Below are 16,238 nucleotides of genomic sequence, written 5' to 3'. Positions count from 1 at the left end.
GGTTTGCCTGCAAAGGCAAGCTTTTCCCTGATGACGACAGAGTCCAGCCTGCTCCTTTAACCGGAACCTGCTCTCCAAAGTTCAGACACTGGAGCTTTCAAGTGTGTCAAGCCTGATCAGCTTTCACAGGGGATGTTTTATCCTCTTGCAAGTAAGTAGTCTAATTCGGCTCCCTCCAAATATATGTAACCTCCATCCCACTGTTCCAATCTCAGGCTATCTGCAGGCTGAGATGGTTTTCAAAGTGGGGATGATTTGGAGCTGGATTAAAGGTGGATATGCTGGGGGCTGTCTGCCTTCCATCAGGTAAGGAGTAATTTTGGTAAAAAGATGGAGCAGTGGAGAGTCTGCTTTTCCACTCTGATAAATGAGGTGGGTTAGCACACATTCTCCATCTCAAACACCCATTCTCCATCAAACCTTCTGATCAGTACTGAATCAGCAGAGACTTGCTACGTACAAAAAGCCACTATTTCAGACCTTTTCTGGGCTTTGTAGAGATGCAAAAAACCTGCAGGCCAGCAGCTTTGACAGACTGCTGCTGCCTGGCCAGGCAGCCACATGCCAGGGCAAGGTCTTGTATCTGAGAATTGATGCTCCAGCTCAAGCCCATCTTCACCTCCACAGCATGCACCAGTGTGCATCAGCGCTTGTGAGACTGAAGACTATGTACTGTCAAGCTCCTCTTCCTCTTTGGGGATGGATCCCAAAACTTGGATCTTCTTGCTTTACTTAGTGTGTGGTTTTTCCTGCTTTATCTGTTACTCAGGGGTCTCTGGTCCTCCAAAAAGAGAGGAAAGGATGCTAAGTGGCCAGTGAGCACCATCCACAAACACAGCATTTCTTTGATTTGTTTACTCTGCCAGTCACAATGTGTTAGGCTTTCTCCCTGCCTTTGGAGCAATCTAATACTTTTGAAGAGTTTGGGTTTTTTTTGTCCTCTGGCACTGACAGCTTTGATTCCTCAATCCATCGAATTTATTGTTCTTGAATTAGAAAGACTCACATCCAGCCTGGCTGCCGTTAACATGTGTTTTTGCTTTGGGAGGTCTTGTGCCAGCAGCTTCTCGCACGGAGGATGGCTTTTCTCTTGCTGCCTGCAGTCAGCACAGGAGCAGCTTTGGCATGGAGGTGGTGACAGGCACCAAGGGGAGATGGACCTCCCCAGCTTTTCCTTCATGTGCAAAGGAAAAGGTAGAGGTAGCAGCAACAAGGACAGGTGCTGGGTGAGTTACTCTTTTGGTCAGTCTTCCCAGGGAAGTAAAACGCTGGTACATTGCCAGCTGTCCCAAAATCACTCCTAACATGAGTCAGATATGAAGGTAAAAGATAAAAGAGTTCATTTCCCTCAGACACAAGGTTCCAGAGATGCATTACCCTACCTGGGATGGAAAGCCAAAAATACAAGAAGAAATTGCCTCTTACAGCAGCATGTACTTGCCCCTAGCCCCAAGAAGCACTCTCTGCCTCTTGCTTTGCTGAAACCTGCCAGCACATTTGAGACACCACTGGTGGTGGCCCGGTCCTCTGGCTGACCTCATCCCAGCCTCCCCCCTAGAAATGGCTTCAGACGTGAGTGGACCTTATCCTTATGCCCAGCTTTGAGGAGGCCCCGTGGCAGGGCCACCTGTGCTACTCAGTCGAGGTGCTTATTTTGGGTGCCTATCCCAAGCCTTCCTTGCTGTGCTGATTCAAAGTGAAGTTGTCACCAGCCAGAGAACAATTGTGCTATATATTGGGTGATTTTGGTCCTTTTTTGCCCATAAGGGAAGCATTACCCACTGTGAACAAAATGCTTCTGGCAGGCTGGGGCTTAAGCCTTAATGCATGGCCCTTTCTAACCCAAAATCATAACTTGCAGCTATCTTTGGGAGGAGGTGAGACAAGCACCCTGATGACAGGCTGTCAGAGCAGGTTGTTAAATTCCCCTGTACGCCCCATCTGCTCCAGCTCCTTGTTCTGGTCTCAGCATGACCTCCACGAGGCTGCCCCCAACCTTCTGCCTCAGTGAGGGCACCTTTTCTGGTGACAACAGCATTTTGGATGCTGATGATGTGAGGATTGACCTGGTGATGACTGGTCATGCCAGTGCCCTCTCAAGGGTGAATATATTTGTTAGACTGCAGCTCAGAAACCTGTCTCCTGTTGGAGACCCCTCCAGTGCAGAGCACATGCCCTGGAGGCTCAAGCATGATGGAAAAGGCTGTATCCTGCAAAGGCACAGCCTGGACTGCAGCATCAGGTTCCAAGGCAGTCCATCAGCTTTTCCAAATTATCATTTCACCCATTTGGGTGCACGCACCAGAAGGGGAGCTCTGATGGGGCATTTACATGATACCCAGAAAAAGGACCAGACCCTGCTGTGTGGCATCTCATGGTGAAGTCTTCAGACCATGGTGAACCAGGGTGCCACAACAGCCTTGCAAAGCATCCCACTCCCACTTCACCTCCACAGCCTTGCACCTAATGGCCATAAAAATACCAGCTGCTGCCTCTGTTTCAACAGAGAGTGCTGGGGCAGAGAGCAACCCGCTGCAGAGCTAACACCAAAGGATTTCTGTGGCTCTGAAGAACAGGTTCAGTAATTTGACCTCCTCCTCCGCTCTGCGGCAGGGAGGCTTTAGTGGAGCAGGAACGTGCAGTGATGTACAGAGTACAACATGTACGTCGCTCGTGCTGACAGCAGCATGTTCTCACTAATTTCTCTGTTGATCTATATCCTTGAGCAAGGCTGCCACTGACATCCTTCTCACTGTGCCACAGAGGAACACAAGCCTCCTCAGAAAACATCTGGTCATCTAGTTTCGCCAGCTCTCTGCTCTCCAAGTCCCTGGATCAAATTAGAAGCTCACAGGCTGAAAGAAAAGCCATTGTATGTGAACTAATCCCCTGTCAAGATGCTTCTTAGAGCAGGCAGCAGGGATGATTGCAGGGGTCTGACGTTTAGTTTCCCTGGAAGGGCTGATTGTCAGATGCCTTAATAGCCTCTGGAAAGGTGATGCATTAACTGGATACCTGTCTGGGAGATGCTCTCCTTGCACCTACAACGACATCCTGGCAGCTGGATAAATCCCCATAAAAGGAAGAAAGCTCAGAGAGTGTTCACACTACCTCTGTGTCTAACATTTCCTAAGGGTTTCTCAGTCTTGTGATGTTTTGGGGGCTTGGGGTGCATCATGTGGCTTTAAGCTGACCTATATGGCTATAGAGGTACGAGGTCCTGTATAGAGGAGTGTCTTGGAGGCAGTGGTTTCCTCCAGCTGTGCTTTGGTGGAGCACTGGAGCACTGTTTTTGATTAAGGTTCTGCAAGGTGCTGTGCAAACACAGAGTGGGCAATTGCCTCAGTCCCCAGGGGCTCTCAGTCCAAAGGACAAGACCAAAGAAGTCAATGGCACAAAGAGAGGGGGGAAACACTCCTTTTTCCCCCCAAACTGAGTACTTCCATATCACTAACTGGTGGACCACAGGCATAAGGTTTTTAACTGGGGTGGGGTATGAGATATTTAAAGGAGGATGCTGCAGGGGGATTTAGAAGTACAGCAAACAAGGGTCAAGTCTTCTTTGGTATTTAACACCAGGAGTGATTTTTACATAAATGACCTGAAAATCTTCACAAAAATGCCAATTTGGCCTGGATTCAACTAGGATGAGGAATACCAGAAAGAGAGAGGAGGAGATTTGGCTTTTCCCCCTGTAAGAGGCCAGCCCTGGCTGGACTTCACTGGTCATGGGATAGCAGTTGGGATTTTCCTTCTCTACCAAGAGAAGAAACAGGGAGGAGAAAAAGGCAATTGTAAGCTCTCCTCAGAGACTGGGAGAGCTTTCCAAAGGTAAAAAAAGAAGAGACACTCTTAGAGATGGTGTTTGTTTCTTTTCCATGGTTTAAGCTTTTGGTAGGGTGGGGAGGACACCTCTCCTTTGACTGTACCTGGCAAGAGAGTTGTGAAAAACTTGTTTATGAAGAGAAATATGCAGTGTCTTCAGTTATAGACAAAAATCCCAGTGTTTTGTCTCCATACCTGGCCCCAAGCAGGGGTGGTAGGGCACACAGACTGTGCCTGAGCTCAGGAGGCTAGACTGAGCTGCACCTGGGTGTCACATCACTGGAGATCTTGGTTGCCTGAGGTTGTAAAGGGAGTTTTCTAGAGAGGTCTTCTAGAAAGGGGGTCCTAGGTCTGGTTGATAGGAAGAAGGTGGACAGAGCTCTTTGGTGGTGTCTGATTTTGGGCATGAAAACTGTGTTCCCGGCCCGGAGCTCAACTGAGTGATGTTTTAGATGCTTCCACCTTTGGAACATGACCCAGATTTGCTTTCTCTGAGAAGAGTGAGGGGTGTGGCTTCAGCATCCAGAGCTGAGGTAAATACTTCCAGCCCTGATGTATCATTTGAGATGATGGTGGCTTTAATATACTCAACACAGAGCTATTCTCACTGCTAGGCTGGTGACCAGGAGAGAGTGAATGAGAAGGAATCAAGATGCAAATTAGGGATGGAGATTTTTCTCAGGGTTAATGTACATATCAGATATCAGAGGGCTTGTCTTGGGAGCAGTAAAAAGAGAGCTGCCTTTTCAAATCAATAACCCTTTTTAATACACAAAAAAAAAAAAAAAAAAAAAAAAGTCCCTTTTCACGTGCTGGCTTCCCATGCTTGTTGCCTGTATTTTTGCTGGACTCCACAAGGTGGCACAAGGAAACTGCTCTCTCCAGAGGAGCATCCCCCGGCTGCTCGGGCTCCCCAAACTGCACTTTTCTGCACTGGATCTGCACCAGCAACTGGCTGGGGGGCTTTAGCCTCCAACAGAACTGAAAAAATCCTACATGGGGATTACTCCTTCTTAGCTCAGGCAATGTTTTGCTGGTTGCCCAGAAAGGACATGTTGAGCAGGGTGATGAGCAGCATGACGCTGTTGTTGTTGGGAGCTTGCAAACGAAGCAAGGACAGGGGGCTGCTTGTATTTTGACCGGTGCACCCATGTGGGGATTTCTCCCCTTCCCCGTAGCTGGTCAGAGGGGCCCTTCTGACATCGGGTACCTGTGATGCCCCTGGCTCTGGGTGCACCTCAGAATGAAATCTGAACTACATCGGAAAATTCTGCAAGAAAGCAAGCTCGTCTCTGGCTGGAGCTTCATCGGAAATGCCAGGAAAGAAGGAAACCACAGCTACAGATGAACAGGAAGTTGTTTTTCTTATATGAAGTGGAACACACTTTCTGACTGGGATGGACTAAAAAGTTTCCTTCTTCCTATCAATCTGAGGACCCTGTCAAGACAGCTCTGCCTTTCCTGCTGCGTTATGGCCTTGATGCTTCTTCTCAAGTCTGGATTCATTCATGTTGCAGCCTGCCAACTCCGTTGTGTCCCACAGACCATCCTTTACCCCTCCAGCCAGAGTATTTCTGGGTGGCAGCTTCCCTCTCCAGACCAAGCAAAACATGCCTGCTTCAAGCCACCAGAAGTCAGATGCTTCAATTTTGCATCTCCCTTTGAAAGAAAAACCCCAGGCTGCCTTTTCGAACCATGCCACAAATGCCTTTGCTGCACCAGCCCACTCTCATCATTGCTGTTATTTTCAGGTCTAAGTGGGCTTGGCAGTTCGGATGGGGGGGACAGGACTCATATGACTCACCCAAAACCACACAAACACAGCTTGCTCGCTCTGCTTGCCTCAACGGCTGGAGGAAAAGAAAAGCAGCTTATGATCATTTATTATTGGGTGTAACAGGAGGATGCTGATAAGCAGATGATTTATCTGAGCATCTCCAGTGGCTGAGATGAGCTGTATCCTGCGGAGCCAGCATGTCACGGGTAGTTTGTGTGGTTTAGAGAGCCTTTCTGGGGGGGTGCTTCATGCCAGCTCACTGCCATTGCCTGCTCAGTGCTGTGAAAGTTGCCAGGTCTGTGTTTACACCTGTGGAGCTAAGGCCTGACATTGCTGGGGGCTTTTTTTAGGTACTGGGCAGTGACATGGCTTGCAGAGGCTTTGGAGAGGTGGCTGGCATTTCACAGACTAAGAGGTACCTAAAATCTGTCAGAGACAAAGGCCTCTTGCCCTGCCCATGTGGCCGGGATGGCAGAGGTGCGATGGAGGATGCAGTCTAGGGTCAGAGCTGGGGGATGGCAGTGCAAAGTTGCTGCTGAGGGGCTCGCTGGGGGCTTCACAAGCAATGCTCAGCTGAAGGACCTCATCCACCAATATTTCAACCCCCAAACCCATGCTGCAGCAGACTGGCAATCTCAAGTGCAAGCCTGCAGAAACAGGAGGGGCAGGTAGAGCCTGGCTTTGCCCCCTGGCACCTCCTGCAGCCCCCCTGTGCCTCAGCCAGGTCTGCTCAGGCACAGCCATCCCTGCCCCAGCCGGAAAGCCCTGCTCTGCAGTGCGTGGCCGCAGGGCCATGGGAGTCTCCAAGGATGTTAGGCTGCACTACTACTGCATCATATCTATGTAATATTATATAGCATGTTCATCTTGCAGTGACACGAGTGCCTCCAGCTCCACCTGGGTGAGTGGCCCCCCTGCATGGTCACCTGCGGTGGTAGGCTGTAAGAAATGGAAAAGGGATGAGGGTTGATGCTGGTTCCATGTCCTGGAGCAGCAGACAGGCAGGAATTGTGACAGGAAGCACAAGAGTCAGATCCTAGCTTGAACCTGCTCATCAGCCTCTTGTTAGATCAGCAAGGAGCGGCCCTCTGGGCTGTTGCATCCTCAGGGACAACAGGGGCTTGGGCTCTTCAACCTTCCCCCTCTGCAGTCTCTTTGTATTCATAAGAAAAACTCTGCCTTCCCTCCTCCTGCCTGGTCTGAGCCCTGATGAGTGGCCACCTCGGCCCAGCAAGGTGGTGGGAGCCATCAGCATGTTCAAAAGAGGAGGGAATAATGGTGCTCACTGGTGGTACAGTGCAGAGACAGATGCACGGAAACTCATTAGAGAGCAGATTGACCAGCAAAGCTCTCCTTAGGCAACCTTGCTGGGAGCGCTTGCACAGCACTGAGGCTGCTGGATGCGTCCCACCAGTCCTTCCCATCCCTCCAGGGTTGAGTTGTGGGGAGAAAAGCAAATGCTCTGTCTTTTCTAGCTGGAAGATGTCTCATGTCTTGAACAAAGAGGGCAATGAAGCACTGGGACAGCTTCAGGAGGGACATGGGATCCTCCTGGAAGTGGGACCTTCAAAATAGAGCCTAGGGCAGGTCAGCGGGCTGGAAACAAGATGCAGCTCAAAATAAATCCCATGGCTGGTGCTAAAGCCAAAGGTGCTGCCAAAGAGCACAGGAGGACTGATGTGGGGATGACTGTCAGGGCAGGCATGGCCAGGAGGTGCCCAGGGCTGGGTAGCACGAATGCAGCAGGTCTTCTTTGAGGGCAAACCAACACAGGTAACTTTTTCATGCTGCCTGCTCATTGGTCCAAACCCAAGTCACAGTAGGTAGGAGTGGTAAAAAAAGCCATGTGGTTATGGAGGGGATGGGTTTTGTTTGGACATCCACGGAGCTGCAGGCCACAGGGCTAAGCCAAAGGCACTGCCCATCTGCTTGTCCCTAGCCTTGGGGCCCATCTCCTGGGCTCTGCACCTTCATTTCCATGCCCACATCTGCCATGTCGCATGCCTGCCTGAACTTTTGCTAGCCTGAGCCATGCCTTCTTGCTTTACACCCTTGCTTGGAGTAAAGGCAGAGGATCCACCTGGGCAGGTGTGGGACCACTGAAATGCTGTCTTACATTACAGTGGATTTACTGGGAGGTATCAGAAGATAATTATTTGTTTCAACTTCTGTTGAAAATGAATAGAGTAATAGTCTAAAAATATCCCACAGTGTGTGTACATATCCGCAGCCACTAACTTAGGCACAATGAGCCCATACAGACCTAACAGATCATCTCAGAACAACTTTCAGCCTCTATAAAGGAAAAAAATAAATAAGACCAATAAACAGGGTGAAGGAAGGAGAGTTTTGCCATTAAGGCATCTCAGTGAGCTTGGCAGAGGTGTGTCAAGCTGCTCTTCAGCAGCAGTGACTGGCTCCAATACCTCCTCTGGAAGGGGGTCATGGGTAGCCATGCTCTGGACTCATTCCCTGACACTGGCTCTAGGGGCAAAATACACTTATTTTCTGCTTAATAGCTCAGAAAGTCATGTCTTCCTCCTGGTCAGGTGCCAAGCATAGCTTATCTTTCCCCCTTCACCACATGATGTGATGCTCGTCAGCGGGCTGAGAAATGCATCGTGTGCCAGGTTCTAAGGTAAAAGGATTTAGATTTTAGAATTTTCATGTTAGATAGCTCTTTCTGTGGACTTGCAGCTGCTTAGTTGCTGTTTCCAGTGTTTAAATGTTGAAGGCAAAAGGAGATCAACTTTGTTTACAACTTGGTGCCCAGGAGCAGCCCTTGGGAAGCAGAACCCAAACCAGCTCCAATCCTGGTTCTCATGCACCCCAAACTCCCCATTCAGTGAGGTAAGGGCACCCAGGGATGGAAACTGTCCAGCCTGGCCTTGGAGAGACTGTGGTTTAGTCCAGGGGGTCTGCACTGGTGTCCTCTGACTTTCCAGGACCTCAAGGCTTTTCACTGCAGAAGGTGTTGAGCTCCTTCTTGTTCCCTTGTCCTGATCGCCATCCTGGGTGAGTTAAGGAGCAAAAGCCAGCTACGGCTGCTTGCATAGACAGTCAACAGCACCTCCAGGAGGGTTTCTGGTTTGGGTGGAAATGGTCTGCTTGTCCTGTTCCCAGCTATGAAGCCTTTTCCAAGCTGTTTTTAGGATTGTTTTTTCCTCTCTTTCACACCTGTGGGTCTCCATTGATCTTCAGGGACTTGCCTCTGGTGTCCTTTAGACAAGCTGAGTCCTTCATTATAATCTGTTTCATTACACTGTTTCCCCAACACCATCCTTTAGCAGACAGGCAGTAGCAAAGGACAGATGCTTGGGGTCTGTTTCTTCTTTGCAGTGATAGCAGCCTCTTATGGTGGAGACTGCTCTGGGCTTTAGCAAAGCAGGATGACAGCCTGTGCCTTCAGACAGCCTGGAGCAAGCACCCTAGACATGCACAAGCTGCTTCATTTCTCAGGTGCTTAGCTCTCTAAGGCTGTGTTTGTTTCATTTTTCACCCTGCTATTTGTCTGAACAGGAACATCCAGTTAGTGCTCTTATCCAGTAACTCTAATCTTCTTCATGTCTTCGTAGATGCTCAGGCTGTTTCCAGTGTAACTGGTGAAGCCTCCAGCCCCTTCCACAGTGTTCTTTTCCATATGGGTAGTGTTAATCCAAATCCTAGCTGCAAGCTGAAATCCCAGGTGCAGCATAATTACATTTAAGATTTACAGGGGGAAAAAAAAAAATTGAAATTGTCAGGATGACCCTCTTGGGCATTTGCTGGGATTGCTTCGGTTTGATGTTTGCAGCAAAACTTCCACTTTACCATTGTCAAAATGGTGTGAAAAACTCTAGATTTTACTGCAAACTAGATGGGACTGTCCTAGAATAGTGAAACTGGTCCATTCACTGCCTTGAGACAAGGTTACTATGGCCTATGCTGTGTTTAATCTGTTTGCAGAGACCTCCACCTCTGCCTGTGACAACTGAGAAGTCCTTAGGCCATTGCAGGGGAGAGTATTTGAACACATGAGTTGGAGCCCAACCCTCTGAGATAAGATGGGACATAGTCTTAAGAGGGAAGGGATAGAAACCTGACTGTCATGATCTGGTCTGGTCTCCTCATGGAGCACCAGGAAGGACAGGGATTCAGTGTTCTTGGTGCCAGCTGTAGAGGAGGGGGAATGGACAGGCCTGTCTAATGAGCAGTCTCCTCCATCCTAGATCATGTAGTCCTTGAAGTATCAAAGTATTCTTGGGCCAACCTATCAGCATTTCGCATTTAAGATGTATTGAACCATTGCTCTCTGGTATAACTCCTACATCCGTATTAAAGTTGATGATGAACTTTAGCAGAACTCGAGTGCTGACCTTGAAGGTGTTTCTTGAATCACATCATCCAGATTGCGGGTAGGATTTATGTGGTCTCCACAGTTCACATAGCCCAAAACAGTCTCTGTTCATCCATTGCTGCTCGGTTGCAATAGGATGTAGTCCATTAATACACCTGTGTCAGAAGTGACCTTGAATTCATGTTGATTTTGTAGGGATTTACTTGTGTTTGTTCAGGTACGATTTACTTTGGTAATTCCTATGAGCTGCAGAGGGTGATGGCCTTTGCCAAGTATTTTACCACGTGCCCAAAGGCAGATGTTTGAATTATATTTTTGATCACTGCAAATGATGCATTCCCCCAGGACCAAGCTCACCTAGCTTGCTAGGGAAAATAGCCTGTTCCTGTGAAAATCCTTAATTTCAGGTGGGAACTCTCCCAGCTAGCTTTTTGTTAGGCAAGTGTCTGGATTTCTCTTCCTATTAAGCCACTAATCAGCGAATAGAGGTTGTGGCATTTGCTCCTTTCCAAAGGCAAACTAGAAACAGAATAGGGTTGGTTCAGTCTCGCTTGTATGGTTAAAACAGGTGAGGAAAGTGGAAATAATTCCTGATACATGGGGATATAGGGTTGTGGGTGATATGAGAGCAGTACTGTGAATTTGGATCAAGTTTTGGTGCATAGTCCTCTGTAAACAATGCAAAATTGCAGCGCTTCTCATATCAGGTTGACAGTAGGCTTGTTACAAATACAATTATATCCACATTAGAAAAATTGGGGTAGATAAAGGATGGGAGAGATCACATATCCTACTGCACCATCATCCAGACTAAAGCTCCATAAAGTTCACATGGTTAAGAAAAATGTCTTTACAGCTTCCATCCTACAAATGATACTCCACAAACTTTGCTTTCAAGTCTCCCATGACAGTAGTTTTCTAATTGCAACAGATGTCAGAGCGTCATTGTCCATGATAATGAATGTTGAATGGCCGTTTCCTTTAAGCCAGGCTGTTGGGGTCATGGCAAATGAGATGTGGTCATACCATGACATAATTAAACAGTTGTATTAATAGATAATTCCCATAACACTCCCTCGCAGGTCACATACAGAAATAGCAGCAGCGTTGTACACCCCTTCCCTGTTCTGCTTGTTCTGCTCTGGCATGATGGGAATGATAAGAGGTCTTTGTGAAACTGCCAAGAAGCTGTAGGGAGAAGGAATGCTGTCCCAGCCCTAAGAGATCTCATGACTTGGAGATGATTGCAGGGGGATGGTGGGAGAGGCAGAGGCACACGTGATATTGCCTCTGCCAGCAACAAAGGCTTCCTTAGAGTCAGTAGCAATATGTTTGCTGCTGCCTTGTTTGTTTGAGCTGCCCTGCTTTTGCTATGCTCCTGTGAATGAGGGTCTTGTGTCCTCCCCGCCTGTGGCTTGGAGATGGCCTAAAGCTGCTACTGGATGATTCTAGTCTGATTCCACCTGGCTTTTGGAAACTCCTGTGGCTTGGCCAGGTGCTGGGGATGACCCTACACTGATGGGATCCAAAACACCTGTTGGGAGTCATCCATGGAGTGTGGAGCAAACCTTGGTTTGGTCAAGTAGGGCCCTCTGCACCTGGAGATGCCAGGCTGAAAATGAGGATGGGGGAGTGAGAGTGTTGGCTGATTTTACTGGGGTCATATTTCCTGTCTTTAGAGACAACTGAGTAGTATATTTATCCATTGATTTTGTTGAACTCTGCTTGTAGAGGATGGGTTTACTTCCAGTTATCAAAAAAAACCCACTGTAAAATGGATGTCTGGTGAAGGTCCAGGCCCCTTGTCCTATATATCAGTTCAGAGCTGTCTTACAAAAGATTATCAAGAACGGCAAGAACAGCTCATGTGGATATAAGTTTTAAAAGATCAGCCATGCTTCTAGAAGGGCGTGTTTCTCTGAAAGAAGATAGCCCAGAAATCCCATTCTTTTATCATCTATCAAGACTAAAAATCAGAAATCAAGCCCGAGCTCCATCCATACCTGGTTTCCCATGAAAGGCTTAGCTTGTAACACTTCTCTCTCCCATTTTGTCATCCAGGCACCCAGACCCCCAACTCAGCTGGACTTGAGACCAGGTTGAACCTTCAGAAAACATATAACTCACCTTGTTCTTCGTGTTCCTGCTCCTAATTTTCACCCTGTGCATGCATGGTCACCACAGGCACTGGTGAACTTCATATAACATTATCTGGCCCTAGAACATGTGACCGTGCCTGTGTGAGTGGCTCTGGGTTTGTTTTTTTGCTTTTTCTTTTGCATGAGTTCATAAGATTTGGGAGCCTTTATTCGTGGTTGGATGATGGAGGGAAGAGCTGTGGGCAGGTAGGTTTAATTGTCCTTCTCAAAGCAGAGGATTGCTGGAAGCTGGTGGTGGCTGGGTCTGAACTGCTACAAAATTCAAGAAACTGCTTTGAAAGAGGAAAAAGTAAAGTCCCCCGAGCTGGGGAAGGAGAGTTTCCCTAAAGAGATGCAGTACCCAGGCCAAAGTAATACTTGAAATTTATACTGTGGACCTGCACCTGGGACATTTCCCACGCAGTGGTTTTCTGGCTAAGCCAGCAGTTTTGGGGGGTATGACACTGCTGAGCACTGGCATTTTTCGCATTTTCATTGTACAGCAGGCCACATCTTCCCAAGTTTATGCAACCTCCTTATCCTTTTGGAGAAGAAAGTATTCAGATCTGGGCCCCAGTGTTGGAGCTCCTGGCCGACCTGGAACAGGGTCTTTGTTCTGATGTTAATTAGTATCTATTGACCCCCTCTGCTGTTCAGATGCAGTGGGGCGTGCACAAGCTTGCAAATACGCTTACATAAGGAGCAGCCCAACTGATGTCTGGCTCCTGCCAATAAATTAATTGCTTTTGCCAGGACTGCATCTCCGCTGGAAGAAGCAATCAATTTCTGGCTTCCAGCGAAGATCATGCTTTCCTGATACCCAAGCACAACATTGCATCTGTAATCATCACCTTTTCTGCACAAAATTCATCCGAGTTTGGATTCAAAATCCTTTTCTGGCTCTGTTCATAGAGTTTAATGTAATTTTTGTTTCAAGTGAGTTACTAGGGTGGATAATTCCCTCCACCCATGGGCAAGCGAAGTGTCTGAGAGGCAGGGAGGCTGGTCCCACCAGGCAGAATAGTTTTCCTCTCCGGTCTTGACGTCTTGCTCACTGTTTAGATACCTGTCAGGGGAAAAAATTGTGGTTAGTATTGATATTTGCTCTGATGAAGTTGAGAAACGGGTTTCTTTTAATATCCAAGGTCTAGGGAATTCCTGCTTAGACACACAGAGAGTGTTTACTGAGCAAGAAAACAGCTTTGGTAGCTGGATTATCGCAATATATATCCCTTCAGGTATGTGATGTGTTTTAGCATTGTTCTTAAAATCCTGTCAAACCATCCTTTCTTGCTAACTGTAAATGAGGGAAGCACTGTGTCCTAATTAAGCTGTTTGCTACAAGCAAAGCTCAGCTTCTCAAATTGCTGTCAGAGCAGTTAGCAAATGTGGGAGGCTGGTCTCCGGTGTGGCTGTACTGGTGGAAGGAAACCAGACGGTCTTGATTTTTCCTTACAAAGCTGTTGACCGGTTGGGGGGGGGAATGGTCTAAGGAGACACGGAAGAAGGATCCGGGGAGTGAGCAGTAGGGGAGCAGAGGGTTGTGGCGAGGCAGGACCCACCGTGATGGAGCCAGTCTCCCGGGCGTGCAGGCACAGCTCCCCTTGGGGATGCTCAGCCCCCTCCCAAACCCCGTGGCTTGCCTTCCCCGGGGAGGTGTTTGAAGGTTTCATTTGATTCGCACATCCTGCATAAAGCAGGCAGCTCTGCTGAAAGTAAACATTTCCTTCAACTCCAGCCAGGCGGACGAGGTCTGGAGCTGCCTGCAGCTCTGGGCAGGACCCCGGGGGAAGGCAGGGCTGCCCGCCCGGGTGACGGGGAGTCCCCGCAGCCGATAGGCACCGCGCCAGTCCTGCTCGCCACCCGTCTCCACCGGCAGGCTCACCCGGCAGATCGGCTGGGGTGCTGCCAGGAACGGCTGGCCTGCCCACTGCTCTGCCTCTGCCCGTTTATATGGGCAGCCACGGAGGTGGGGCTGAGCTCTTCCCCCTCCACCAGCATCCCAAGCTGCGGGAGAGCAAGCGCTCGGGGTAGCGAGTAACGGGACCGCGTCCGACTCGCCGGGACAAGATGGGGAGGAAGCTGGACCTCTCCAAACTAACCGATGAAGAGGCCAAGCACGTTTGGGAAGTCATTCAACGTGACTTTGATCTGCGGAAGAAAGAGGAGGAACGGCTGGAGTGAGTATCTGCCCGGTGGTCCGCGAGGCTGGGTGCAAGTAAGCTATAGTTGCAGGTCCCTGTTTCTTCTGCTGCATATATGGGTTGCAGGAATAAAGCAACATGGTGAGACTGTGGGCAAGGAGGAGCAGCCAGGACCTGGCTGTTAAAATCAAACCCAGTGGTTAACAGATTATGTTATCAGTGGCAAGGTGATGCATTCAGGCTGCCAAGGTGCAAACTGGCACCGTGCTATCGGTGGTGACGCAGACCAGTGTCACTACAGTGGTTTATGGGGACAAATATCTGGCCTCCACCTAGGAAATGCCTTTGTGGGGCTTGACGCTAGTGTGGCTCTCACAGGGAAACCTTACCTTGGAGCACAGGATGGAATCTGGCTCCCTTGCTCTTGTTTCATGTGATGGTTCTCATGTCTGTAGGACAGGAGGGCTATTCAGTGATTCAGGGGGCCCTGGGAGTCCACAGACTCCTGAAGAATCCTGGAAAAATAACTGAGAGCAGTGGTAAACCTACTGTAGTAGCCTTAAATATGCTCTACAGGGGTCCATGACATCCTGGGAAAGTTTTAGGGGGTCACACATAGGGAAAAGATTGAGCAGCAAATGGATGTATCTTCTAAGTTCTTATAAGCAGGGCATTTGACAAAAGTACTGTTTTAAAAGTGTTCAGACAGATTACGTTAAATTTTGAGCATGAGAAATTGTGGTGGTTTAGGTGTTGTTTGTTAACTAGGTTGGGTGTTGAGCTTAATAATTTCATAGCTTTATTTCAAGAAGCTACAGCATCCCTGTTGAGGGTCTGGCCAAGTTCTCATTATTATCCCAACAGGATGGCCTGCATTCCCAGGCCAGGTTTGGGCAGTGCTGCACTCCTGCTGAGCCCCTGCACCCCTCTAGCTCTGAATTTTGTGAGCCACAGCTGGTGCCAAAGGCAAACTGGTGCCTGGAGCCAGGAGCTCATTGGTTCCCCTGTCAGATCCAAGGGGAAAGGTGAGGGGTGAGAGTCATCCTTCTTCACTTGGGCTATCTGCATCTGAGCTGTTGAAGCATCCCCTAAAAAGCTTGCTGTCATGGGTTTCCACACAAGGCTGTGTGGGATTCTCCATTTACACTATTAGCCAGGAGAAGCTCTCACTTATATATTTTTGAACCTCCTGATTGTTTTTTTACCTAAGAAAACCCAGCCTGTGTAGGAGGCAGTGATAATTCAGTATCATAATCTACTGCCTTCCTCTGCTGGTAGCTCTGCAGGACCAAGATCAGACAAGGATATTTTAAAAATTATCACCCTGGAAAGGATGAATATTTCCCTTGTGATGGATCTGAGCTGTGCCTGGAGGAAGGAGGTGGGGACCGACATTGCTGTGCCCTGCAGCAAAGTAGTGGGTGAGGTGAATTCCTTACCTACTTGACCTTGGCGCCAGACTGGCTTATCTGGGTCCACTGTGATGCCCAGGAACCTCCCAAATTGAGTGCCATGGTATAAGAAGTGTAAGATAGAGGGAAGGTCTCAGGATGCTTCTACCCGGCTCCTGCCGCTTCTCTGAAGCAGTGTTCCCTCTGTCCCATCAGTCATGGCTTTTTATTCCTTTTGTTGTTTAATCCTGTCCCAAGGAGGGCTGGCGTTAATCCAGCAGTGCCTGGCACTGCCCGAGTCTCAAGGGTAGAGCATGTTACCTGGTCCAAGGCTTGGTTGCCTCTGTCCACAGGCTCAGCTAAGGCCATACATCAGATATTTCTGTAATACCTGGCATAAACCAGACCACCAGTCTGGGAAAGTTTGCCACACTCCTCCGTGCTGGACACGTGAGCATTTTCTGCCTGTTAACAAGCTGGGACATGATGTGACATAATGTGATACCCTGCAGCCATTCGCCCTTGCTCCCTGTGCTCTGACCATCCCCATTTGATTTTCTATTAATTTGCTTTTCTAATTCATTAGGCTTGTCTCAACCTGCAAGCCTTGAAGAAATGGTTCCCCCC

General features: G+C 48.6%; 1 protein-coding gene across 6 annotated transcripts in view; it reads left to right on the top strand.

Annotated features, from left to right (window-relative positions):
* The first annotated feature begins 12,884 nt into the window (after positions 1 to 12,884).
* MLPH (melanophilin) overlaps positions 12,885 to 16,238 on the top strand; it is a 29,692-nt gene continuing 26,338 nt past the window's right edge. For 2 of the 6 annotated variants that reach the window (XM_026852163.1, XM_026852164.1), the window contains exon 1: positions 13,379 to 14,256. In XM_026852163.1, the coding sequence (XP_026707964.1) occupies positions 14,147 to 14,256 (110 nt within the window). In that variant the 5' untranslated portion in view covers positions 13,379 to 14,146. Of the gene's footprint in view, positions 13,315 to 13,378; positions 14,257 to 16,238 lie in introns of those variants that run through there. The other 4 variants (XM_026852167.1, XM_026852168.1, XM_026852166.1 and 1 more) reach the window with 3 other exon arrangements.

This window comes from Athene cunicularia (assembly GCF_003259725.1).
Source record: "Athene cunicularia isolate RWA chromosome 7 unlocalized genomic scaffold, athCun1 chr7_part1, whole genome shotgun sequence".
In the NCBI taxonomy this organism is placed as follows: domain Eukaryota; kingdom Metazoa; phylum Chordata; class Aves; order Strigiformes; family Strigidae; genus Athene; species Athene cunicularia.
The sequence above is the reverse complement of the archived record's forward strand: the minus strand, read 5'-3'. Positions and strand labels throughout refer to the sequence as shown.